General features: G+C 48.5%; 1 protein-coding gene across 7 annotated transcripts in view; it reads right to left on the reverse strand.

Annotated features, from left to right (window-relative positions):
• The window catches only part of ENTPD5 (ectonucleoside triphosphate diphosphohydrolase 5 (inactive)), a 62,930-nt gene that overhangs the window by 20,908 nt on the left and 14,516 nt on the right, over window positions 1-27,506 (reverse strand). For 6 of the 7 annotated variants that reach the window (XM_040412338.1, XM_040412339.1, XM_040412343.1 and 3 more), the window contains one exon: window positions 18,423-18,566. The exons of the other annotated variant lie outside the window; for it this stretch is intronic. In XM_040412338.1, the coding sequence (XP_040268272.1) occupies window positions 18,423-18,566 (144 nt within the window). The remainder of the gene's footprint in view (window positions 1-18,422; window positions 18,567-27,506) is intronic. 7 annotated transcript variants of the gene reach the window in all.

A 27,506-nucleotide genomic window follows, 5' to 3' on the forward strand; every position in this document is an offset into this window, starting at 1 on the left:
CAGTATCTGCTCTTATCCTGTATATATATACACTGCACAGTACCACTTCTCCTGTCCTGTATACTGGGTGTAATCCTCAGTGTCTGCTCTTATTCTGTATATATATATATACACTGCACAGTACCACTTCTCCTGTCCTGTATACTGGGTGTAATCCTCAGTATCTGCTCTTATTCTGTATATATATATATACACTGCACAGTACCACTTCTCCTGTCCTGTATACTGGGTGTAATCCTCAGTATCTGCTCTTATTCTGTATATATATACACTGCACAGTACCACTTCTCCTGTCCTGTATACTGGGTGTAATCCTCAGTATCTGCTCTTATTCTGTATATATATACACTGCACAGTACCACTTCTCCTGTCCTGTATACTGGGTGTAATCCTCAGTATCTGCTCTTATTCTGTATATATATACACTGCACAGTACCACTTCTCCTGTCCTGTATACTGGGTGTAATCCTCAGTATCTGCTCTTATTCTGTGTATATATATACACTGCACAGTACCACTTCTCCTGTCCTGTATACTGGGTGTAATCCTCAGTATCTGCTCTTATTCTGTAGATATGGACACTGCACAGTACCACTTCTCCTGTCCTGTATACTGGGTGTAATCCTCAGTATCTGCTCTTATTCTGTATATGTATACACTGCACAGTACCACTTCACCTGTCCTGTATACTGGGTGTAATCCTCAGTATCTGCTCTTATTCTGTATATATACACTGCACAGTACCACTTCTCCTGTCCTGTATACTGGGTGTAATCCTCAGTATCTGCTCTTATTCTGTATATATATACACTGCACAGTAGCACTTCTCCTGTCCTGTATACTGGGTGTAATCCTCAGTATCTGCTCTTATTCTGTATATATACACACTGCACAGTACCACTTCTCCTGTCCTGTATACTGGGTGTAATCCTCAGTATCTGCTCTTATTCTGTATATATATACACTGCACAGTACCACTTCTCCTGTCCTGTATACTGGGTGTAATCCTCAGTATCTGCTCTTATTCTGTATATATACACACTGCACAGTACCACTTCTCCTGTCCTGTATACTGAGTGTAATCCTCAGTATCTGCTCTTATTCTGTATATATATACACTGCACAGTACCACTTCTCCTGTCCTGTATACTGGGTGTAATCCTCAGTATCTGCTCTTATTCTGTATATATACACACTGCACAGTACCACTTCTCCTGTCCTGTATACTGGATGTAATCCTCAGTATCTGCTCTTATTCTGTATATATATACACTGCACAGTACCACTTCTCCTGTCCTGTATACTGGGTGTAATCCTCAGTATCTGCTCTTATTCTGTATATATATACACTGCACAGTACTAGGGATCGACCGATTATCGGTTTGGCCGATATTATCGGCCGATATTGAGGATTTTGAACGTTATCGGTATCGGCATCTATTTTGCCGATATACCGATAACGTATTGGGAACACAGAACGCGCTGCTCTCAGCGCGTTCTGTGTTCCCTCCGCAGCACAGGGGAGAAGGAAGCAGTGTCTCCTCCCCCTGTGATGCTGCTGCCGCTGCCTCCAATGACAGGACGGAGGACAAGAGGAGGGGAGGGGCTGTGGCCGCTGCGCCACCAATGAAGATGAGTCTTTCATTAATTCAAATACAGGAGGCGGGAGCTGCAGAATCACATAGCCGGCTCCCGACCTCTATGAACGGCAGCTGCGGTCCGCGGTAGTTAACCTCTTAGGTGCCGCGGATCGCAGCTACCGCTCATAGAGGTCGGGAGCCGGCTATGTGATTCTGCAGCTCCCGCCTCCTGTATGTGAAAGAGAGGTATCTTCATTGGTGGCGCAGTGCGCCCCCCCCCCCCTCAAGCAGTGCGCCCCCCACCCCAATAGTAAAAACATTGGTGGCGCAGTGCGCCCCCCCCCCAAGCCCCCTAGTATTAGTCATTGGTGGCGCAGTGCGCCCCCCATCCCAATAGTAAAAACCTTGGAGGCGCAGTGCGCCCCCCCCCCAAGCCCCCTAGTATTAGTCATTGGTGGCGCAGTGCGCCCCCCCCCCAAGCCCCCCAGCATTAAAGGGAATCTGTCACTAGCAATGTTTAAAATTTTTTTTTCATGGATCCATGTTTAATAAAGTACCTTTTTTCCATCTGTGTTCTTCTTTTCCATGTCAGTCTTGTCCTTTCTTCTAAAAATCGATTCTTAGGATATGCAAATGACGCTGTAAGGAGCCCAGAGGGGTGTTTTTCTTTCTCCACGGTGCCCAGGAACGCCCCTCTGAAGTGCCGTGCCCGCCTAAATATGAAAACTACTAACGCCTCCATGTTTAGCTGAATCGCCTCCCAGAGGCGCGGCTAAGTCCTCAACATTCACCCCCCCCCCTCCTCCTCCTCCTCCCTCCCCCTCCTCAGCGCCGCGCTCTGCGAACACCCGATCCTCCTCTCGTCGGCGTCCCAAATCCTGCGCAGGCGAAGTGCCGGCGATTGCTTGCGCTCTGATAATACGGCTGAGGGCAACAGCTTCAACATCGTCACTGGGCTCGGCGCATGCCCAGTGACGATGTTGAAGCTGTTGCCCTCAGCCGTATTATCAGAGCGCAGGCAATCGCTGGCACTGCGCCTGCGCAGGATTTGGGACGCCGACGAGAGGAGGATCGGGTGTTCGCAGAGCGCGGCGCTGAGGAGGAGGAGGGGGGGTGTTGAGGACTTAGCCGCGCCTCTGGGAGGCGATTCAGCTAAACATGGAGGCGTTAGTAGTTTTCATATTTAGGCGGGCACGGCACTTCAGAGGGGCGTTCCTGGGCACCGTGGAGAAAGAAAAACGCCCCTCTGGGCTCCTTACAGCGTCATTTGCATATCCTAAGAATCGATTTTTAGAAGAAAGGACAAGACTGACATGGAAAAGAAGAACACAGATGGAAAAAAGGTACTTTATTAAACATGGATCGATTCCCTTTAATCATTGGTGGCGCAGTGCGCCCCCCCCCTCAAGCCCCCTAGTATTAGTCATTGGTGGCGCAGTGCGCCCCCCACCCCCATCCCAATAGTAAAAGCATTGGTGGCGCAGTGCGCCCCCCCCCCCCCCCCAGTTCTAATCATTGGTGGCAGTGGCCACAGGATCCCCTCTCCCCTGCTCCTCCGATCGGAGCCCCAGCAGTGTAAGCCTGGGGCTCCGATCGGTTACCATGGCAGCCAGGACGCTATTGAAGCCCTGGCTGCCATAGTCAGCTCCATGCTGCTGTGTGCACAGAGCACAGGGCAGCAGGGAGAGTGCGAGATCCTATTCACTCTGATAGAGATCTATCAGGGTGAATGGGACAAGGGTTCTAGTCCCTAAGGGGGCTAAAAGTTAGTAAAAAAAAAAAAAACACAAAAATATTAAGTATAAATGAAAAAGATTTACAAAAAAATAAAATAATAATACACGTTAACAATAAACATTAATTTTCAGCAGATTTGTGTAGGAAATTTTTTTTTTTCCTCAAAAATAAAAATACCCAGAATATCGGTATAAATTATCGGCTATCGGCCTGAAAGTTGACAAATTATCGGTATCGGTATCGGCCCTAAAAAATCAATATCGGTCGATCCCTACACAGTACCACTTCTCCTGTCCTGTATACTGGGTGTAATCCTCAGTATCTGCTCTTATTCTGTATATATATATATATATACACTGCACAGTACCACTTCTCCTGTCCTGTATACCGGGTGTAATCCTCAGTATCTGCTCTTATTCTGTATATATATACACTGCACAGTACCACTTCTCCTGTCCTGTATACTGGGTGTAATCCTCAGTATCTGCTCTTATTCTGTATATATATATACACTGCACAGTACCACTTCTCCTGTCCTGTAAACCGGGTGTAATCCTCAGTATCTGCTCTTATTCTGTATATATACACACTGCACAGTACCACTTCTCCTGTCCTGTATACTGGGTGTAATCCTCAGTATCTGCTCTTATTCTGTATATGTATACACTGCACAGTACCACTTCTCCTGTCCTGTATACTGGGTGTAATCCTCAGTATCTGCTCTTATTCTGTATATATATACACTGCACAGTACCACTTCTCCTGTCCTGTATACTGGGTGTAATCCTCAGTATCTGCTCTTATCCTGTATATATATACACTGCACAGTACCACTTCTCCTGTCCTGTATACTGGGTGTAATCCTCAGTATCTGCTCTTATTCTGTATATATATACACTGCACAGTACCACTTCTCCTGTATACTGGGTGTAATCCTCAGTATCTGCTCTTATTCTGTATATGTATACACTGCACAGTACCACTTCTCCTGTCCTGTATACTGGGTGTAATCCTCAGTATCTGCTCTTATTCTGTATATATATACACTGCACAGTACCACTTCTCCTGTCCTGTATACTGGGTGTAATCCTCAGTATCTGCTCTTATCCTGTATATATATACACTGCACAGTACCACTTCTCCTGTCCTGTATACTGGGTGTAATCCTCAGTATCTGCTCTTATTCTGTATATATATACACTGCACAGTACCACTTCTCCTGTATACTGGGTGTAATCCTCAGTATCTGCTCTTATTCTGTATATATGGACACTGCACAGTACCACTTCTCCTGTCCTGTATACTGGGTGTAATCCTCAGTGTGCAGGAGCCAGTGGACGGGTGTGGTCGTGTGTGCAGGAGCCAGTGGACGGGTGTGGTCGTGTGTGCAGGAGTCAGTGGACGGGTGTGGTCGTGTGTGCAGGAGTCAGTGGACGGGTGTGGTCGTGTGTGCAGGAGTCAGTGGACGGGTGTGGTCGTGTGTGCAGGAGCCAGTGGACGGGTGTGGTCGTGTGTGCAGGAGTCAGTGGACGGGTGTGGTCGTGTGTGCAGGAGTCAGTGGACGGGTGTGGTCGTGTTTGGAGGAGTCAGTGGACGGGTGTGGTCGTGTGTGCAGGAGTCAGTGGACGGGTGTGGTCGTGTTTGGAGGAGCTCCTGCTGATTGTCCAGCAGCTTCCAGGGATTTTTCCATCTATCCCAGCCCAGGCCCTGCCTCTCTCCCCAGGGAGGTGGTGGGGTCCTGGGCAATGAAGCGACTGAAGACCCAGGATCCTACTTCCCGGGGTAGGCCGGCGGGAGGTAGGGGAGGTGAGCTACCGGCCTCAGTTCCATCTTCCGCCTCGGGGGTCAGAAGATCCAGCAGGAGTCGTGGTGCAGCGGCCCCTGCAGCCCCCGGAGGTGAAGCCGTGTCCATCGCCGGCAGTTCCAGGAGGGCGGACAGTAGCCCTCCAAGAGGTACGCGGAGTGCTCCTGGGGATGGGACGGTTCCGGTTGTGGCTGACTGGGGCAACATGAAGCCCCGGGAACTAATCGCCGTTTACAGCTCCCGGATCACAGCCTATCTCCGGGAGTACGAGGAAGCGAATAGGACCCTCAAGAAGGTGAGGGAGAACCTGAAGCTTGAGAGGGGGAAGGTGGACAAAGCAGCCAGAAAAAACAGGCTAGAAATATCAAGAAAAATAAAAGTCTTAAAAGAAGTGATTAAAGAGCTGCAGGAAAGAATGGGGGCCATTCTGGATAACAGTGGTCCCTTCAAGGAAAAACTCATGAACGATCAAAGGTTTAATGAAATGGCTGGAAATAAAAAGCAGCAAGAAGATGACTCCTCTAGTGAGGAGGAAGAGTCGGACATGGGGGGGGCAGCCTGCGGAAACTAGCATCACCGCAGAGCAGGTATGCCTGCCCCCCACTAGTTCTGATGAAGAAGGCGAGTTCAGTGAGAACAGCGGAGTTGGGGGGCAGCTTATGGCCGAAATACGCCACCTGGAGTCCCCCAAAATTAGTGAGGACATTTGCTTTGGTGACGAATTGCCTGAAGATGAGCCATTAGGAAAAAAGAGAAAGGCAGAGACATTAAAGCCAGAGGTGAGGTATGTCTATGTGACCCACCCTGCGTGCCCTGGGCCAGCTGAAAAGCCAGCTCAGGGCACGAACCCCACCATCCTCCCTGGCCCGGTCTCTGCTGTGGGATCGGTGCGTAGGAGTGGGGAGAAAGACGTGGCAAAGATGGCGCAGGACGCCGTCCCTGTTTGCGGTAACAGGGGCGGTGAGGAAAAGCTGGAGGGGCCAGACAGGAAGGCTCCCGGGGCGGGCGGCGAGGAGGACATGGTTGGTGGTCGGATGGCTCCGCCCGCCTCTGCTGGGGCACTGGACAAGTGCCGGGTGGAGGTGCGGCGGGGCGGTGTGGCTGCCACTGACCCCCTTGCAGAGGTTGTTGCCGGGATCCCTGTCCTGGGGTCTGCCTCCTCTGCCCCGGTCTGCTTCGCCGCTCCCGTGCGCCCTGCAGCCCCCCCTGCCGGTTTTGGCATGGCGGTGGGGGACAGGGGGGCGGGGGTGGTGGGGACGGCTGTGGGTTGAGGTGGTGGGACCGCGGGTACAGCGGTGTCCCGATCCGGAGTTGCAGGGGGAGGGTGCGAGGTGGCTGCCTCCGCCCCTCCCAGTTTGTATGCCCAAATCCCTGCCGGGGTTCCCGTCTCCTCTGCCCCGGTCTGCTCCGCTTCAGTCCCTTCCGCTGGTATTGTCGTGGCGGCGCAGTGGGAGTGGTCAGGGGTGGAGGGGGTGGGGCTTCGGATGTCCAGAAAAGAGCTCAGAGCAGTGTGTGTGTGTAGGCAGAGAGGGAGGGGGCGGTCCTGATGAGAGTGTGGTGCGCACCGCCCCTCCCTCCTGCACTGTCCGTCAAGTGGATAAGGCCGGCGTGGCTGGGACCAGTGGTTCTACAGCCCGCCGGCCCGAAAAATCAGGAAAGACTGAAAAATCAGAAAAGACTGTTAAAAATGTGTCCAGCAAGGAGATGCTGGACAAAACAAATAATGTGACCTCGGTCCCCTCTGGCCCAGCAGTGTGTGTGGGGGGAGGGGAGAGTGTGGTAGTGGCCACTAAAGAAGTGGTCACTTGTGTAAATACAGTTTTTGTTAGTGGTGTTGGTGTTGCCCTGGGCCCTGATGGAGGGGTGAATGTTGGAGGTCGGCCGCCCACTGTACAAGTGGCCGGTGCGCCTCATGTAGCCCCTTCAGAGGGGTCTGGAGTGGCACCTGCTGTAGATAGGTCTGGGGGGGATGGGGGTGGGCCCGGTCCGGCTGCCCCTCCTGCGTCGGTTACGCCTGGCAGAAGTTATGCTGGTGTGGTTGCCGGCGCGGGGGGGGAGGGGCGGTCCCCATTGTCCTCCCCATTACCAATGTCTGGTGACGGTAACTTGCAGCGGCAACTTCTAGAGGCTCTTAGGAGAGGGGAGAATTCCATTACAGTAGGGGGGCAGCAGGTGGATCTATCCTTCTGGATAGACAGACATGGCCTGCGTGCCTTCCGAGAGCAAGGCGGGGGCGAGACCACCTGGTCCTCACCCACAACCGGCCCCGGGTCAACCAGGCGGAATGTTGTCTGTCTGAAGTGGAGAGGCAATGAAGCGTGCCCTACCAGAAAGAGGGTGGCAGAGCTTCTCTTTCGGATGGGCATCAGGGCATGTGACATCTTTGCCCTGATACATCCGTATGGCACCCGGGAGTTTGATGTCAGTTTTGCCCGGCCAGAGGGTCTTGAACTTTTCTGGTCTGGGTATGAACTGGCAAAAGACCAGCCGGACTGGCAGGGGTTTTTTGTGCAAGCGATAACCCGCCAGAATGAGGTCAAGAAGGTGACCGTTCTCACCCGTAACGAGTCACTTTCTTGTGTTGACATCTTGACCTGGTTGAGCAGGTACGGGGACGTCCAGGGTCTTCCTAGCAAGAACCTGGATGAGTTTGGCATCTGGTCGGGTGCCTGGACGTTTCAGATTAAGTTGAAACATTCAGGGGGGTCGGTTTCCCACATACCATCATCTGCTTTCCTTGGTCGGGATAGGATCATGGTGTTCTACAGGGGGCAGCCTAAGCTGTGTTACAAGTGCGGCAGCCCTTCGCACTTCAGCGCCAGCTGCCAAGTGCAGAGGTGCGCGTTGTGCGGGGGTGAAGGCCATCTAGCTGCATCTTGTGGGCAGATTAGATGCAACCTGTGTGGTGAGCTAGGGCACCCGTTCAGTCGTTGCCCTCGCTCTGTCGCCAACGTGGCTCGTGCACGCGCGGAGGCGAGCCGGGAGGCCCCCACCGCCGAGGCGAGTGCTGGCGAAGGCGACAGGGCAGTGGGGTCGATGAAGAGAAAAGACGGCCCGTCCCAGAAGAGACGGAGGGAGAGGCGTCAGATGGAGAGGGGGCAGGTGGAACCCCGTCCTGGGGTGATGCCTGTGCCCTCCCAAGAGAATGCCTCTCCTAGAGCTGAGACCCTGGGGGATATCGAGGGGAATGAGGAACTCAGGAGACTAGACCGTTCCGAGGTGACTCTGTCCTCTTGCTACGAGAGTGCAACAGAGGGGAGTGAGACAGAGTCTAAAAGAATAAGAAGGAAACGTCTGACCAAAAAAAGATCTAGCCCGACTAGAGTGCCTGTGGAAGGCAAAGCCAGCTCCCCCCTGGACCTCTCTAATCCTGACTCTCTTCCCCTGGATCTTTCCAACCGGTACCTCACCTTGGATGAGATCTCCGCCTCCTCTTCTTCCGGGGAGGAGGTTCAAGGTGGGGAGCCGGAGGGGCAAGAGAAGGAGCCTCTGGAAGGGCCCGCGCCTCCCTCCGGTGAGGATGCAAGGTCCTCGGGAGGTGGGGCGGGTCCAGACACTGGGAATGGGAATGACAAGGGTGGTGCGAAGGGGGAGGCGGTGGTGACTAATGAGATGGACACCACTGTCTCTCTCAAAAGAGATCGTGCCACCTTAGGGGGTAGCCCCAAGAGGGGTAAGAAGAAGAACAAGAAGGGGAAGGGAGGGAAGAACTTAATCACTCTGTATGGCGGCACTCACTCCGTTGACGCTGGCGACCATTAATGTCGCCAGTATTAAATCGGATGCGGCTAGGTTTGCAGCCTTTGATTTTCTCAGCCGGGTTGAAGCTGACATTTTATTTTTGCAAGAGACCAGGCTGCCAGATTTGGCGGCTGTGTATAAAGCAAAAAAGGAGTGGAGGTGTGGTCCATCATATTGGTCTCTTGCGGCTGAGCCGTATAGCGGAGTGGCGGTTCTTTTTACCGCACCAGTAGAAAGCCGACGAGTGATTGAGTTAGAAATGGGGAGGTGTTTGATTTTAGATGTCCTCATGAAGGGTCAAGAGCTTCGCCTGATAAACATCTATGGTCCCCAAACCAGGTGGGATCGGAATCGTCTCTTTATGAGGATCAAACCTTTCCTTTTTACGAGTCGGCAGGTGGTCTTTGGCGGGGACTTTAATACAGTCACAAGGTCCCAAGACCGGGGAGGCGCCAGAAACCGGCTGGCTTATGATAGTGTATCCCTGAATAGCATAGCTAGCGAGGCTCGCCTGGTGGATGTCCACATTAGGCACACCCCAGGCCACGGTGGTTTCACTTATTATAGAGGTAGTCAGATTAGGTCTAGAATAGACAGGTTTTATTTAAAGGAGGAGACTACTTTTTCACCTTTAGAGGTGGAATTCTCCGATCACTGTCTAATTATGTTCTCTTTGAATGTTGCAGAATCCCCCCAAATGGGAAGAGGCTATTGGAAGCTAAATTCGGCCCTCCTGGAGGAAGCAGAGGTGAGACAATCCTTTAAGGACTTCCTTCAGAGTCAGGTAGAGTTGCTGGATCTTTGTGACACTAAGTCTGAGTGGTGGGAGATATTCAAAGATCGGGTGGCAAAATTCTTCCGCCAGCTCTCGAGCCTCAGGTCCCTGGACAGGTACCGCTTGTATCAGGGTCTGAGGAGGAAACTCGAACAACTGGTCTCGACTGGAGGTAGCCGAGAGGATATCTCCAGGGTGAAATCTTTGCTTAAGAGGTGCCAGTACGATAGGCACACATCTTTGGTTTTTGAGAGGGATTTCGGGAAGTACCGCTCGCCCGACCCTTACAGAAACTGTAAGATGTCAGTGAAAAGTAAGTTGGTGACGGGACTGGTCGATGGTACGGGATCTCTGGATAGGTCCAGATCAGGGATCTTGGAAATCGTCAAGTCCTTCTACTCGTGCCTCTTGAGGAAGAAGGATCTGAATCGGGACAGGATTTCGGCTTTCCTGGCTGAAACCATCCCTGAGTTAAGAGTAGACCTCTCTCTTGGCGTTTTGATAGAAGAAATCAGAGAAGAGGAAGTCAGCCTGGCGATCGAAGGGCTTGCCCTAAAGAAGTCGCCAGGCCCGGATGGCTTAACATCCGAGTTTTATAAGACCTTTAAGGACTCCTTGGTTCCCCTCTTGACTAAGGTATTCAATGAGTGCCTTTCCTCAGGTACTCTGCCGAAGTCAATGAGGAGGTCAGCTCTGATCCTTATATCAAAGGGTAAAGATCCGAGCCGTATTGAGAATTGGCGTCCCATAGCGCTTCTCAATACGGACAGAAAGATCCTGGCCAAGATACTGTTTAAACGGTTGGTGCAGTTTGCGCCCCGGCTCCTTTCGGAGACCCAACATTGCTCAGTTCCAGGCCGAAGCACGTTTAGTGCTGTGCTCGGTGTCCGAGAGGCAGTGGAGCAGAGTAGGGCGGGTAGCTGGAAGGGGTACATGCTGGCTTTAGATCAGGCAAAGGCTTTTGATCGGGTTAACCACGAGTACCTCTGGGCAGTCCTTCTGAAATATGGCCTGCCGGGAGGGTTTGTCGATTGGCTAAAGATCTTGTATGCAGGGGCAGAGAGTTTCCCGCTAGTGAACGGTTGGTCTGGCAGCCCTTTTGAGGTCGGGTCTGGAGTCCGCCAGGGTTGTCCATTGAGCCCGCTCTTATACGTGTTTGCGATTGATCCTTTTATTAGGAGGATTGATCGGGGACCGTTAGCGGGAGTCAGGATGAGTCTGGAGGAGCCAGAAGCCACTCTGAGGGTGGTGGCGTATGCCGATGACGTCACTGTTTTCGTGTCCTCGGGAGGTGGGGCGGAATACGTGATGTCGGAGGTAGAACGCTACTCGGAAGTCTCCGGGTCCATGATTAACCGGGATAAGTGTGAGAGTCTCTGGCTGGGAGGGGGTGATCCATCTTTCGGTCTCCCGGACACCCTCCCAGAGCCCCAGTCGTCAGCCAAAGTCCTAGGCGTTCAATTCGGCCATGGGGATTATCCCACCCAAAATTGGGACAGCAGGCTCACGATCGCCGCTCAGAAGGTTGACCAGTGGAAGGGTTGGTCTTTGACCCTCAGGGAAAGGGTGAACCTGATCAAGACTTACCTTCTCCCTTTGCTTATCTATTTGGCCAGTGTATGTGTCTTGCCAGAACCTCTCTGGACTCGGGTTTACAGTCTGTTCTTTCAACTGTTATGGGGGAATAGGCTGAACCTAGTCAAGAGAGAGGTGACATACCGTACGAGGAGATTAGGGGGGTTGGGTATGGTCAACCCAGTGGTGTTCCTTGTGAACACCTTTGTTAAGATCAACCTGGCAAACCTCTGGAAAGAGAGGGCTCCTCCGTGGGTAGTCTCTTGCAGGGGTTGGTTTTGGCCTTTCTTCCAGGAGTGGGAGACAGGAGGGCAAGTGAAGGATTTGCGTACACCTCACGGATATCTTCCGGCTTATGTCACCCCGATTCTGAAGGTGATCCGCCAGTGGGGTTTGGGAGTGAGGGAAATCAAGACCCAGTCAAGGAGATCCCTTGACGAGAGGGTCTTGTTGACCCACTTCTGGAAGCCCCTGGCCCTTAAGGATTGCCCAAGCCGGGATCTAGACAAGGGGTTACAGTTGTTAAATTCGGCAAGGATCCCCTTGAAGTTTTGGGACTTGGCTTGGCGCTGCTTTCACGGGAAGCTGTATGTAAGGGACAACTTGAAGTACAGGAACTCTGATGAAAGGGGTTGTCCCCGGGAGGAGTGTGGCGACATACTGGAAAGTATGGAGCACTTCCTGCTTCAGTGTCCCTTTAATACAGAGGTATACAAACGGGTGGGTGCATCCATTGGCTGGCCTAGGCTAGCCAACCTCTCCTATGCGGAATGGGCTTATGGAGCATTCAAAGGTTTGGGAAGAAGGGACCCATGCACAGCTTTTATAGTTAGCATAGTGATCAGGTACTTCACATGGAACGCACGGTGTTTAGTTTCAACCCAGCAGAAAGTCCTCCCTGTGGAAGAGGTGTGTAGGAACATTCTAAGTGACCTGGCGAAGGTTCGCTCTCTTGAGTGCGAGAAGGTGGGTACGGATGGGGTCTCTTACCTCTGGAGAGGCTTCACCTTTGATGTGCCTTAGCCTCAGTGGCACTTTTCCTGGTGTTGGGCTGAGGCTTTCACATTAGGTTTTTGTTTTGTATTTAAGATGAGTTTTTGAAGAAAGGTTTGCAAATGACTGAACTTGGGCCTTCGGGTGGATTTTAATATTGGTTTGTATAGATTGATATGGTTGTTATAAGATGTATATATTGTATGATAGGGTAAGTGGGGTGTAGTTAGGTTGGGTGGGATGGGGTGGGGGGTTCATATTTTGTGTGGGGAGACCTGCATCCAGCCCTGGACTATGCGGACATAGGAGGACATGAGGCGAGGGGCTGGGTGTGGGTGGTGGTGGAAGGGCTGGCCTCATGGAGGGACAAGAGGCGGAGGTTGGCCCTGGGTGAAGGTGATGGGATAGATAGATAGATAGATTGGTAGGGTTAGTATGGGTTTGTTTTCTCATATATGTGTGTAAAAAAAATAAAAAAAAATAAAATTAAATTAAAATGTAAAAAAAATTAAAATTTAAAAAAAAAAAAAAAAAAATTAATAATAATAAAAAAAAATATATTATAGTTATTTGATATTTCTGTTATGATTATTTTATGTTTATTATTTTTTATTGTAAGAAGTTGTAATTTAGTTTCTGTTCTGATTAATTTGTATAAATTTGTATATAGTCGGGGCTCAGCCGGATCGGATGTTTACGTTAGGCTAAGTTTCATTTTCTCCATTTTTTTTTTTTTAGTAGGTATGAATGAGATAGTATGCATGTAGCTGGGCCAGTAGGGTAAGTGTATATACTTTATACCTTGTTTGGAAAATTTTATGGCAACGTTTTTGTATTTTTGTATAAAATTAAAAAAGAGTTCCTCAGTATCTGCTCTTATTCTGTATATATGGACACTGCACAGTACCACTTCTCCTGTCCTGTATACTGGGTGTAATCCTCAGTATCTGCTCTTATTCTGTATATGTATACACTGCACAGTACCACTTCCCCTGTCCTGTATACTGGGTGTAATCCTCAGTATCTGCTCTTATTCTGTATATGTATACACTGCACAGTACCACTTCTCCTGTCCTGTATACTGGGTGTAATCCTCAGTATCTGCTCTTATTCTGTATATATGGACTCTGCACAGTACCACTTCTCCTGTCCTGTATACTGGGTGTAATCCTCAGTATCTGTTCTTATTCTGTATATATGGACACTGCACAGTACCACTTCTCCTGTCCTGTATACCGGGTGTAATCCTCAGTGTGCAGGAGCCAGTGGACGGGTGTGGTTGTGTGTGGAGGAGCTCCTGCTAATTAGTGACAGACTTCCAGGGATTTTTCCATCTATCCCAGCCCAGGCCCTGCCTCTCTCCCCAGGGGGCTGGTAGGGTCCTGGGCCATGAAGCGACTGAAGACCCAGGATCCTACTTCCCGGGGTAGGCCGGCGGGAGGTAGGGGACGTGAGCTACCGGCCTCAGTTCCATCTTCCGCCTCGGGGGTCAGAAGATCCAGCAGGAGTCGTGGTGCAGCGGCCCCTGCAGCCCCCGGAGGTGAAGCCGTGTCCATCGCCGGCAGTTCCAGGAGGGCGGACAGTAGCCCTCCAAGAGGTACGCGGAGTGCTCCTGGGGATGGGACGGTTCCAGTTGAGGCTGACTGGGGCAACATGAAGCCCCAGGAACTAATCGCCGTTTACAGCTCCCGGATCACGGCCTACCTCCGGGAGTACGAGGAAGCGAATAGGACCCTCAAGAAGGTGAGGGAGAACCTAAAGCTTGATAGGGGGAAGGTGGACGAGGCAGCCAGAAAAAACAGGCCAGAAATATCAAGAAAAATAAAAGGCTTAAAAGAAGTTATTAAAGAGCTGCAGGAAAGAATGGGGGCCATTCTGGATAACAGTGGTCCCTTTAAGGAAAAGCTCATGAACGATGAAAGGTTCAATGAAATGGCTGGAAACCAAAAACAGCAAGAAGATGACTCCTCTAGTGAGGAGGAAGAGTCGGACACGGGGGGGGGGGGGGGGGGGAACCTGCGGAAACTGGCATCACCGCAGAGCAGGTATGCCTGCCCCCCACTAGTTCCGATGAGGAAGGAGAGTACTATGAGAACGACGGAGTTGGGGGGCAGCTTATGGCCGAAATACGCCACCTGGAGTCCCCCAAAATTTGTTTTGGTAATGAATTACCTGAAGATGAGCCAATAGGAAAGAAGAGAAAGGCATTAAAGCCAGAGGGGAGGTATGTCTATGTGACCCACCCTGCGTGCCCTGGGCCGGCTGAAAAGCCAGCTCAGGGCACGAACCCCACCATCCTCCCTGGCCCGGTCTCTGCTGTGGGATCATAGAAACATAGAATGTGTCGGCAGATAAGAACCATTTGGCCCATCTAGTCTGCCCAATATACTGAATACTATGGATAGCCCCCGGCCCTATCTTATATGAAGGATGGCCTTATGCCTATCCCATGCATGCTTAACCTCCTTCACTGTATCTGCAGCTACCACTTCTGCAGGAAGGCTATTCCATGCATCCACTACTCTCTCAGTAAAGTAATACTTCCTTATATTACTTTTAAACCTTTGCCCCTCTAATTTAAAACTGTGTCCTCTTGTGGTAGTTTTTCTTCTTTTAAATATGCTCTCTTCCTTTACCGAGTTGATTCCCTTTATGTATTTAAAAGTTTCTATCATATCCCCTCTGTCTCTTCTTTCTTCCAAGCTATACATATTAAGGTCCTTTAACCTTTCCTGGTAAGTTTTATCCTGCAATCCATGTACTAGTTTAGTAGCTCTTCTCTGAACTCTCTCTAGAGTATCTATATCCTTCTGAAGATATGGCCTCCAGTACTGCGCACAATACTCCAAGTGAGGTCTCACCAGTGTTCTGTACAGCGGCATAAGCACTTCACTCTTTCTACTGCTTATACCTCTCCCTATACATCCAAGCATTCTGCTGGCATTTCGTGCTGCTCTATTACATTGTCTTCCCACCTTTAAGTCTTCTGAAATAATTACTCCTAAATCCCTTTCCTCAGATACTGAGGTTAGGACTGTGTCAAATATTCTATATTCTGCCCTTGGGTTTTTACGCCCCGGGTGCATTATCTTGCACTTATCCACATTAAATTTCAGTTTCCAGAGTTCTGACCATTCTTCTAGTTTTCCTAAATCCTTTTCCATTTGGCGTTTCCCTCCAGGAACATCAACCCTGTTACATATCTTTGTGTCATCAGCAAAAAGACAAACCTTACCAGCGAGGCCTTTTGCAATATCACTTATGAAGATATTAAACAAAATTGGTCCCAGTACAGATCCCTGTGGAACCCCACTGGTAACATTACCTTGTTTTGAATGTTCTCCATTGACTACAACCCTCTGTTGTCTGTCATTCAGCCACTGCCTAATCCACTCAACAATATGGGAGTCCATGCTCAATGACTGCAGTTTATTGATAAGTCTTCTATGTGGGACAGTGTCAAAAGCCTTACTAAAATTTAGATATGCGATGTCTACTGCACCTCCACCGTCTATTGTTTTATTCACCCAGTCAAAAAAATCTATAAGATTTGTTTGACATGATCTCCCTGAAGTAAACCCATGTTGTTTTTCATCTTGCAATCCATGGGATTTTAGATGTTCCACAATCCTATCCTTTAATAGGGTTTCCATTAATTTGCCTACTATTGATGTCAGACTCACTGGTCTATAGTTGCTCGATTCCTCCCTACTACCTTTCTTGTGAATGGGCACGACATTTGCCAATTTCCAATCTTCCGGGACGACTCCTGTTACTAATGATTGGTAAATAAATCTGTTAACGGTTTTGCCAGCTCACCACTAAGCTCTTTTAATAATTTTGGGTGTATCTCATCAGGCCCCTGTGACTTATCTGTCTTCACCTTAGACAGCAAACTTAGAACATCTTCCTCTGTAAAGATACATGCATCAAACGATTTAATAGTCATTCTTTCTAGTGGAGGTCCTTCTCCTTTTTCTTTTGTAAAAACTGAACAGAAGTATTCATTAAGGCAGTCGGCTAGCCCTTTATTCTCTTCTACATACCTTCCGTCCTTTGTTTTTAATTTAGTTAAAAAGAATGAAGAACACAAACCATATGTCCAGGGGACCCCACCGCTGCTGTACAGGGTTAATAATACTCATTACATGATTTTTGGCTGTCCGGTTCTGCTCCGATATTAGGGAGGGGGTTTCTTCTGACTTTGCATCTAGACATAATCTTTCAGAGCAGGGACGTTGCTAGGTTAAAACATTCGGGGCCTGAGTCCCTGATGTTGTGTCCAGGCCCCGAAATGTCCTGCCTGCCAGATAGATCCGACTGTATTGCCATCCTAATGCCCTGCAAGAGCTCAAGGACCCGTGATGACATCACAGTCCATGTGATCAGTTCTTAATGCAGTAGCTGAAAAGGACCTGCGATGATGTCAACGTCATGTGACCAGTGCAGGAGAGGACGGCTCAGCAGTGAAGAGAAGTCCTGGGAAGAAGCTGTGGTGAGGTCTGTACATGAGGAGAGGTAAGTGAAGGGAGAGGCAGAGCAATGTTGGGAGTTGTCGTTATTTAACTGGGACTGTATGTTAGGGCTGAAGGGAGGGAAGTTATTTACATGGGACAGTGGGTGAAGTGATGTTATTTACATGGGAACGCATGTTGGAGGTGGCTGTGGGAGGAAGTGATATTATTTATATGGGACTGAATGTTGAGGGGTAATGCTATTTACATGGGACTGTATGTTTAAGGTGTCTGGGGGTGTTATTTACATGGGACTGAATATTAAGGGGGGGATGTTATTTACATGGGACTGAATGTTGAAGGCTGCTAGGGAGGGGGTGATGTTATTTACGTGGGACTGTATATTGGAGCGGGCTGGAGAGATGGTGTGATGTTATTTACATGGGACTTTATGGTGGAGGTGCTGAGGAATTATCATTTCTGAGGACAGTAAATGGAGGAATATTACTACAGGGGGCACTGCAGGGAGCATTATAAATACTAGGGGCACTTCAGGGCGAACATTATAACAGTAGGGGGCGATATAGATACTGGGGACATTAGGAGTTCTTATTACTACCGGGGGCTCTATAGGAGGGACATAGATCCACATTATTTCTACTAAGAGCACTGTGGGGGCCTTATTACTACTGAGGGGCCTGTAGAGAGCTTTATTACCACTGGGGGAACAATAGGGGCCTTATTTCTACTGGGGGCTCTGTAAGGGCATTATTAACACTGGAGGGCTCTTCTACTAATGGGGGCACTATCACTGTTGGAGGCACTGTAGGGGGCAGTATTACTAATTAGGGCATTCTAGAAGGGATTACTATTGGTGGGGCTATGAGGAGCACTATTACTATGGGGGGCACTCATTTTCCCCTCAGGATAGTATTTGGGGGTATTGGGGGGTACAGCGAGCAGCAGGATAACACTGTGGGGGCTCCAGGTTGGGAGATGATGATAGAAATGTGTGGAAGCTAAGATGTCTGTGTGTCACACTGTACAGAGACGAAGCGCAGCTGAGAGAGGTTGTACGGACCAAATGGAGAAGATGATGACGGAGAAGATCTACATCAGAGGAGACGTCACCTGGAGGCCCTGGATGCCAGCTGTTCGTGCTGCTGTGTCTTCAGTGCTAGTGTTTTCCGGGGGGGGGGGGGGGGGGAGTGCGTTTGGTCGACTCAGAGAATTGGGCCATATGCATTGGGGCTTGGGCCCCAGATCTTTTAAGACCCTAGCAATGCCCCTGTTTCAGAGTACAAGATTGTAATGAGGGGGTTTTGGATGCAATACAATTTCTGTCATTTGGCATATTTTTGGAGGTTTTTGTACAGTCTTGCTTTTCTATATACAGGTGAAACTCGAAAAATTAGAATATCCTGCAAAGTTAATTTATTTCAGTAATGCAAATTAAAAGGTGAAACTAACATGTGAGACTCATTACAGGCAAAGCGCATGTAAATGCAATTCCTTTAATTTGCATTACTGAAATAAGTATTGTATTTTTATGGCCTGTCTGGGAATTTATGGACAATTAGGAACCCTGCTCCTACCGCCCGGGCCAGAGAGTGTGTCCATCATCTGCTGGGCACACAGTGTGACCCCGGACGACCACTAGTGCCACATAAACCAGTAAATCCTGGCCTCCGCACTGGTAGCTACTTCTCCCCCCCACCTCACGCAACTGCCCTAATATATGCCCAGAGTGATCCGATTTCTACCTCCAAGAGCAGAGCCTCTGCCTGATGTTCAGGAAGCAGTCGAAGCCCTGCGGTTGCTTTCAGTACCAGAGGTGTTGTCTTCCAGTGAGTGGCAGGAATATCGTCCTGTGCCAAGTGCAGCAATGAGCGGACAGACTCTGCGCCCTATGGGAGAGGTAATGACAGGGAGCATCAATATCAATTTACAACTTCAGTAGTGGAAATGCCCTCAACTGTGTAACAATGTGTGACCTCCAACAATATCAGCACAGTCATCTACTGAAATACTCTGTAACACAGAGAGAGAGATGATCTTTCTCCCGAAGATTCTCTATGTACTTCAGTGTGCTCGTCACCCAGGGTTTTCACTATTATTGATAGGTTAGGATAAGGAAATACATTCTGCAGTTACAAATCATAGAGGGCGGTATGGCACTCCCAGATAGGTACGTATATTTTTTGGTGGCACAATTTTGGTTTATGAGTGGAGATAATATAACACCTATTTTGAGTTGGCACTTACCGTAGGTACTTGGGGATGGTGGAGATATTGGAATCTGGAATATTAGGGAGCACAAATAATAATAATAACTATTTTTAATTTAATGGAGATAAATAAAAATAAAAATAAGGATTTAAAGGTTATATAGATTTTACACCTATTTGGAGTGATATTAACTTGAACGAAATTCAGAAAATTAAGCAGTACATGAATTGAGAATGTCAGGGGGTTTGTTTTTTGTCACAATTGTTTGTTGGGGATGTATTTGAAGATTTTGAAACACTGAAGAAAGAATTCGGGATTTTGAATAAAGAGTTTTTTAAATATTTTCAGGGATGCAATTAGTTCATCAGAGGAAGATATAGAAAAGCTCATGGAAAATATGAATCTGTTTCTTGACAATGAAAAACAAGAGTGGAGTATTTCAAGAAGATATAGATTACTGTTAAAAATTAGGCCTCATGCACATGACCGTTGTTGTGTTCTTTTCCGCAAAATGGGGTTCCGTTGTTCCATGATCTGTTTTTGTTTCCGTGTGTCTTCCTTTATTTTTGGAGGATCACCAGACATGAAGGAAAGTAAAAAAAAAGTCTAAGTTAAGTTTGCCATGCAAATGATAGGAAAAAAGCGGACGACAATCTTGTGTGCCTCCACGTTTTTTTCACGATCCCATTGACTTGAATGGGTCCTCGAACCGGTTTCTGTGTTTCTGACGGACTGGAACCACGGACGCGGATGACAAACGGTGCATTAGCTGAGTTTTCAACGGACCCATTGAAAGTCAATGGGTCCGCAGAAAATCACGAAAAACGGAACAACGGACACGGAATAAAACAACGGTTGTGTGCATGAGGCTTTAAACAGAGCAATATCAAGATGGGAAGATGTATTGAGGAATACCGTAGGTCTCTGGTCTCAATGCGGGCCTCCCATGGGGTTTCCCAATTGTTCTTCATTCATAGGCTGTACCGTAAGGATGGGTCTGAAATCTACTGATGAATGTCCTAGATGTGGTATGATACAAGCAGGTCTTTTTCATTTAGTGTGGAGATGTCCAAAACTTTTTCACTATTGGTCTGTGATAGCGGTTATTAGGAAAATTATGGGAGTACAAATAGAAAGAGATCCAGTGGCCTGTATATTAGGAGGCACAATACAATTTAGGGTTTCTAAAATGCATAAGTTACTTTGTCAACTTCTGTTCCAGGCAAAAAAGAAAGGTTGTTTTGATAAATTCTCGAATTGTTGGATTAAAAATGTATAACATAAGGAGGAAGAGTTGTTTTTTTCTTTTTTTCCTCTCTCGGGTTTAAGGTGGGGGAGGTAGGGTGGGTAGATTAGGATGGGAGAGGGGGAATGAAAAAATAATTGATTGTTTTTTATGATATCGTATTATGTGATTTTTGTAATATGAATAAAAATTAATAAAATAAAAAAACAGATTTATTAAAGCAGTCACACAATTTCTTGTTCTATTCCTATTTACAGAACTCTACCCATCAATACTAGAAAAACTAGAGCTCATAAACAACCAATTGAGAAAAATACTTTACATAAATATTGTATACGTTGCCTGTGGCGGAACCCGCCTCGCCACTGGGCATTGGAGAGGCCTGGTTGCTCGCCTCCTACCTGCTGACTATGGCCCCTGGTAAATTGGTACATTTGAATGCAATATTTGGGCATGTGGTATTTTATATTGCTGCTACTGGCCCTTTAATGGCCATCCGTGGACATATTATGACTTTTAGGAACAATGCCCCTTTAAGACTGTGTAGCAGATTGCATTCAGGCTGTCTTAAATATTATGTATGTTATTATGTGTTCGGTTAAATTGTATATGTGCATGCCAGGGTTCAAGTTAGTCCATTACGTTTGGTAATTGTATATTGTGGATTGCGTCTCAGACAATGCTTATTGTGTTGGTTAATTACATCTCAGACAATGCTCATTGTGTTTTGTTTATTGCGTTACAGACAGAGGGAAGGGGATTTTGTGTACAATTGCTGGAAAGGTTTAAATACTGTAGATACATATGATTGGCTGTTTTTGCAGAGCCCTGTGGGTGGTAACCTTGTTGGAAGATGTGTATAAATCAATGCTTGTGTTAAAATAAAGTGAGTTCCTGTTTTAACCCTCAAGGTGAAGTGTCGTCTCATTCTTGGGGGAGGATTGATTGCATGCTGTCCCAGTTTGACTGCTAGGAGTGAAAACCTATTTGTATGGTTTCCTATTCAACTGCCTACAGCATTCACATGCTTGAAGAGGATTTATCTGCTTCTTCGGTTCGGTGATTGTGGTGTCTGCCAGAGTGCTTGGAAACCTCAGGAAAACGCTAGGCGCACCCGTCAACGGAGGTACTCGGTCGGGGTGCCGGGTGATCCGTTAAATTGGTGGCAAGCAGTGGGATGGCGTCCTGGTGTGAGAGGAACAACACCCTGGAGACACAGGAATTATTATGGAGCGGCATAGAACCAGCGAGTCCCTGGACAACGCTCGAGGTAGAAAAGGAATGTAACCGGAGGTTACAGAACCTCTTGGCACCACTGGTCAAGCCAATAGGAGAGGCAACCAGGTTGGACTGCAGAGAGAGCGCCCGACAAGAGATGTGGGAAGAAACCCTAGAAGGTGTCCAGCGTTGGCGAGGTGAGCGTCTTCCCAACAAGAAGCAGCGGTTACAAGCCAGAGTGGCCCTACGGATACCTATGCTGGGAGAACAGGCCCAGGAGGAATTGGTGATGCAACTTAATTCACTGGCATTGAGGGAACTGGGTCTCGATGATGCATACCAAGCGCTACGTTGGTACGCGGTTCAGCGGGTTCCTGGAATGGCCAAATTTGACAAACCAGAGGGCAGGGATTATAATGGCCCTGGCTTATTATGGGGGGCCTTTGCAGAACCGGAATTTGGGAGTGCGGCAGAGTCACGGCTTTGGGACATTTTTCACTACAGAGAGGCCGTGCTGGATCTCCCTATGGCCGAAGACCTAAGGCCAGAACTGATTGAACTGGCTGTCCAGGAATGGGAACTGGAGCAGGATTACCAGCACCTGGTCAGCTCCAGTCAGTCACCCTATACCCTGCAAGTACCACCAGAGCAGTGGGAGATCAAACAGAATTATGCGGACTTATATGATCAAGTGACACCGCCTGTCTCTAACCTGATGGGGCTTATGGACTGTACACCATTGGGAGCGTTGAGTTTCGTTCCCCCTCCCCAACAACTAAGCCCGTCATCAGGAGACCTGCATTCGGTACCTCCTACTCCCCAACCAGCCCCAGAAATGAGGGACCTTATCGACTGGTCCTGGGAAGACCCACAGATGGCAGGTGGAGATGGGACTGCGATCTCTCTACCGGCCCAACAGGGATGCGGGGCAGTTGGCCCAGATCTCCAACTCCAGATGGGGGTAATACAGGGAGAAAAGTGTGTCGACCTTCCTTCCCAGCGGCAGAGTGCTTTACAGGGAGGGGAGACAGCCGGTCTCACTCCCCAGCGGCAGTGTGAACTACAGGGAGTGGAGACAGCCGGTCTCACTCCACAGCGGCAGTGTGCTTTACAGGGAGGGGAGACAGTCGGTCTCTCTCCCCAACAGCAGCAGTACCAGGAGGAGGAGGTAAGCAACCCCTCCCCTCCACAGCCAACTCCAAACCAGGTACTGGGGTCAGTAGAGGAGTCGTTAGCCCCCTCTGGCCCCCTCCCAGCAGAAGAGCTGGCATCTGGGCAGAGCGCCGCTGGCCTCTGCCCTACTTGTCCCCTTACTACCCAGCAGGACTGTACTCCAGTCCCTCCAGCAGAACAGCTGGCATCCGGGCAGAGCGCCGCTAGCCTCTGCTCCACCGACCCCCTTGTTACAGGACTAGCTTGTACCCCCTCTCCCCAGCGGCTGAAAGTGTGTAAGGGAGAGGAGTTTGTTACCCCTTCCCTCCAGCAACAGCTTTGTTCAACCAGGGGAGAGGGCACCCTGGTTACCTTCCCCCCAAGCCATGGATCTACAACTGGGCACAAGCGGCAGGGGGCCATAGGGACAACTACACCCTTGGAGAAAGGCTGGCTGACTATCAGAGCCCCAGACCGCCTGGAGGTCTGGAGTCTGGATAGTCTCAATGGGAAAGGGGAGAAATGTGGCGGAACCCGCCTCGCCACTGGGCATTGGAGAGGCCTGGCTGCCCGCCTCCTACCTGCTGACTATGGCCCCTGGTAAATTGGTACGTTTGAATGCAATATTTGGGCATGTGGTATTTTATATTGCTGCTACTGGCCCTTTAATGGCCATCCGTGGACATGTTATGACTTTTAGGAACAATGCCCCTTTAAGACTGTGTAGCAGATTGCATTGAGGCTGTCTTAAATATTATGTATGTTATTATGTGTTCGGTTAAATTGTATATGTGTATGCCAGGGTTCAAGTTAGTCCATTACGTTTGGTAAGTGTATATTGTGGATTGAGTCTCAGACAATGCATATTGTGTTGGTTAATTACATCTCAGACAATGCTCATTGTGTTTTGTTTATTGCGTTACAGACAGAGGGAAGGGGATTTTGTGTACAATTGCTGGGAAGGTTTAAATACTGTAGATACATGTGATTGGCTGTTTTTGCAGAGCCCTGTGGGTGGTAATCTTGTTGGAAGATGTGTATAAATCAATGCTTGTGTTAAAAAAAAGTGAGTTCCTGTTTTAACCCTCAAGGTGAAGTGTCGTCCCATTCTTGGGGGAGGATTTATGGTATGCTGTCCCAGTTTGACTGCTAGGAGTGTAAACCTATTCGTATGGTTTCCTATTCTACTGCCTACAGCATTCACATGCTTGAAGAGGATTTATAGGCTTCTTCGGTTCGGTGATTGTGGTGTCTGCCAGAGTGCTTGGAAACCTCAGGAAAACGCTAGGCGCACCCGTCAACGGAGGTACTCGGTCGGGGTGCCAGGTGATCCGTTACATTGCCATTAAAAAGGGTGAAGGGGATAAAGAAAAACCACCATCCCGGCATAGTACAGACCACTGAAATAAAGGTAGAATACATATAATCAAAGATCCTTAAGTCAAGTACATAGCATATTCATCAATTAACCTCCTCAGGACCGCCGTACGCAGGATTGCGTCTTTGCGGCGGCCCTGCTCTTCTGGGTGGACGCGCCGGCGCGTCCTCTCGCGAGACGCGAGATTTCCTGTGAACGCGCGCACACAGGCGCGCGCGCTCACAGGAACGGAAGGTAAGAGAGTTGATCTCCAGCCTGCCAGCGGCGATCGTTCGCTGGCAGGCTGGAGATGTGTTTTTTTTAACCCCTAACAGGTATATTAGAAGCTGTTTTGATAACAGCGTCTAATATACCTGCTACCTGGTCCTCTGGTGGTCCCCTTTGTTTGGATCGACCACCAGAGGACACAGGTAGCTCAGTAAAGTAGCACCAAGCACCACTACACTACACTACACCCCCCCCTCGTCACTTATTAACCCCTTATTAGCCCCTGATCACCCCATATAGACTCCCTGATCACCCCCCTGTCATTGATTACCCCCCTGTCATTGATCAACCCCCTGTAAAGCTCCATTCAGACGTCCGCATGATTTTTACGGATGCACTGATAGATGGATCGGATCCGCAAAACGCATCCGGACGTCTGAATGAAGCCTTACAGGGGCGTGATCAATGACTGTGGTTATCACCCCATATAGACTCCCTGATCACCCCCCTGTCATTGATTACCCCCCTGTAAAGCTCCATTCAGATGTCCGCATGATTTTTACGGATGCACTGATAGATGGATCGGATCCGCAAAACGCATCCGGACGTCTGAATGAAGCCTTACAGGGGCATGATCAATGACTGTGGTTATCACCCCATATAGACTCCCTGATCACCCCCCTGTCATTGATCACCCCCCTGTAAAGCTCCATTCAGATGTCCGCATGATTTTTACGGATGCACTGATAGATGGATCGGATCCGCAAAACGCATCCGGTCGTCTGAATGAAGCCTTACAGGGGCATGATCAATGACTGTGGTTATCACCCCATATAGACTCCCTGATCACCCCCCTGTCATTGATTACCCCCCTGTAAAGCTCCATTCAGATGTCCGCATGATTTTTACGGATGCACTGATAGATGGATCGGATCCGCAAAACGCATCCGGACGTCTGAATGAAGCCTTACAGGGGCATGATCAATGACTGTGGTTATCACCCCATATAGACTCCCTGATCACCCCCCTGTAAAGCTCCATTCAGACGTCCGCATGATTTTTACGGATCCACTGATAGATGGATCGGATCCGCAAAACGCATCCGGACGTCTGAATGAAGCCTTACACGGGCGTGATCAATGACTGTGGTGATCACCCCATATAGACTCCCTGATCACCCCCCTGTCATTGATTACCCCCCTGTAAAGCTCCATTCAGATGTCCGCATGATTTTTACGGATGCACTGATAGATGGATCGGATCCGCAAAACGCATCCGGACGTCTGAATGAAGCCTTACAGGGGCATGATCAATGACTGTGGTTATCACCCCATATAGACTCCCTGATCACCCCCCTGTCATTGATCACCCCCCCTGTCATTGATCACCCCCCTGTAAAGCTCCATTCAGATGTCCGCATGATTTTTACGGATGCACTGATAGATGGATCCGATCCGCAAAACGCATACGGACGTCTGAATGAAGCCTTACAGGGGCATGATCAATGACTGTGGTTATCACCCCATATAGACTCCCTGATCACCCCCCCTGTCATTGATTACCCCCCTGTAAAGCTCCATTCAGATGTCCGCATGATTTTTACGGATGCACTGATAAATGGATCGGATCCGCAAAACGCATACGGACGTCTGAATGAAGCCTTACACGGGCGTGATCAATGACTGTGGTTATCACCCCATATAGACTCCCTGATCACCCCCCTGTCATTGATCACCCCCCTGTCATTGATCACCCCCCTGTCATTGATCACTCCCCCTGTCATTGATCACTCCCCCTGTCATTGATCACCCCCCTGTCATTGATCACCCCCCTGTCATTGATCACCCCCTCTGTAAGGCTCCATTCAGACATTTTTTTGGCCCAAGTTAGCGGAATTATTTTTTTTTTTTCTTACAAAGTCTCATATTCCACTAACTTGTGTCAAAAAATAAAATCTCACATGAACTCCCCATACCCCTCATGGAATCCAAATGCGTAAAATTTTTTAGACATTTATATTCCAGACTTCTTCTCACGCTTTAGGGCCCCTAGAATGCCAGGGCAGTATAAATACCCACATGTGACCCCATTTCGGAAAGAAGACACCCCCAGGTATTCCGTGAGGGGCATATTGAGTCCATGAAAGATTGAAATTTTTGTCCCAAGTTAGCGGAACGGGAGACTTTGTGAGAAAAAAATTAAAAATATCAATTTCCGCTAACTTGTGCCAAAAAAAAAAAATTTCTATGAACTCGCCATGCCCCTCATTGAATACCTTGGGGTGTCTTCTTTCCAAAATGGGGTCACATGTGGGGTATTTATACTGCCCTGGCATTCTAGGGGCCCCAAAGCGTGAGAAGAAGTCTGGTATCCAAATGTCTAAAAATGCCCTCCTAAAAGGAATTTGGGCACCTTTGCGCATCTAGGCTGCAAAAAAGTGTCACACATCTGGTATCGCCGTACTCAGGAGAAGTTGGGGAATGTGTTTTGGGGTGTCATTTTACATATACCCATGCTGGGTGAGATAAATATCTTGGTCAAATGCCAACTTTGTATAAAAAAATGGGAAAAGTTGTCTTTTGCCAAGATATTTCTCTCACCCAGCAAGGGTATATGTAAAATGACACCCCAAAACACATTCTCCAACTTCTCCTGAATACGGCGATACCACATGTGTGACACTTTTTTGTAGCCTAGGTGGGCAAAGGGGCCCATATTCCAAAGAGCACCTTTAGGATTTCACAGGTCATTTACCTACTTACCACACATTAGGGCCCCTGGAAAATGCCAGGGCAGTATAACTACCCCACAAGTGACCCCATTTTGGAAAGAAGACACCCCAAGGTATTCCGTAAGGGGCATGGCGAGTTCCTAGAATTTTTTATTTTTTGTCACAAGTTAGTGGAAAATGCTGATTTTTTTTTTTTTTTTTTTTTTCATACAAAGTCTCATATTCCACTAACTTGTGACAAAAAATAAAAACTTCCATGAACTCACTATGCCCATCAGCGAATACCTTGGGGTCTCTTCTTTCCAAAATGGGGTCACTTGTGGGGTAGTTATACTGCCCTGGCATTCTAGGGGCCCAAATGTGTGGTAAGGAGTTTGAAATCAAATTCTGTAAAAAATGACCTGTGAAATCCGAAAGGTGCTCTTTGGAATATGGGCCCCTTTGCCCACCTAGGCTGCAAAAAAGTGTCACACATCTGGTATCTCCGTACTCAGGAGAAGTTGGGGAATGTGTTTTGGGGTGTCATTTTACATATACCCATGCTGGGTGAGAGAAATATCTTGGCAAAAGACAACTTTTCCCATTTTTTTATACAAAGTTGGCATTTGACCAAGATATTTATCTCACCCAGCATGGGTATATGTAAAAAGACACCCCAAAACACATTCCTCAACTTCTCCTGAATA

The sequence above is a fragment of the Bufo bufo genome, chromosome 11 (assembly GCF_905171765.1).
Source record: "Bufo bufo chromosome 11, aBufBuf1.1, whole genome shotgun sequence".
NCBI classification, from domain to species: domain Eukaryota; kingdom Metazoa; phylum Chordata; class Amphibia; order Anura; family Bufonidae; genus Bufo; species Bufo bufo.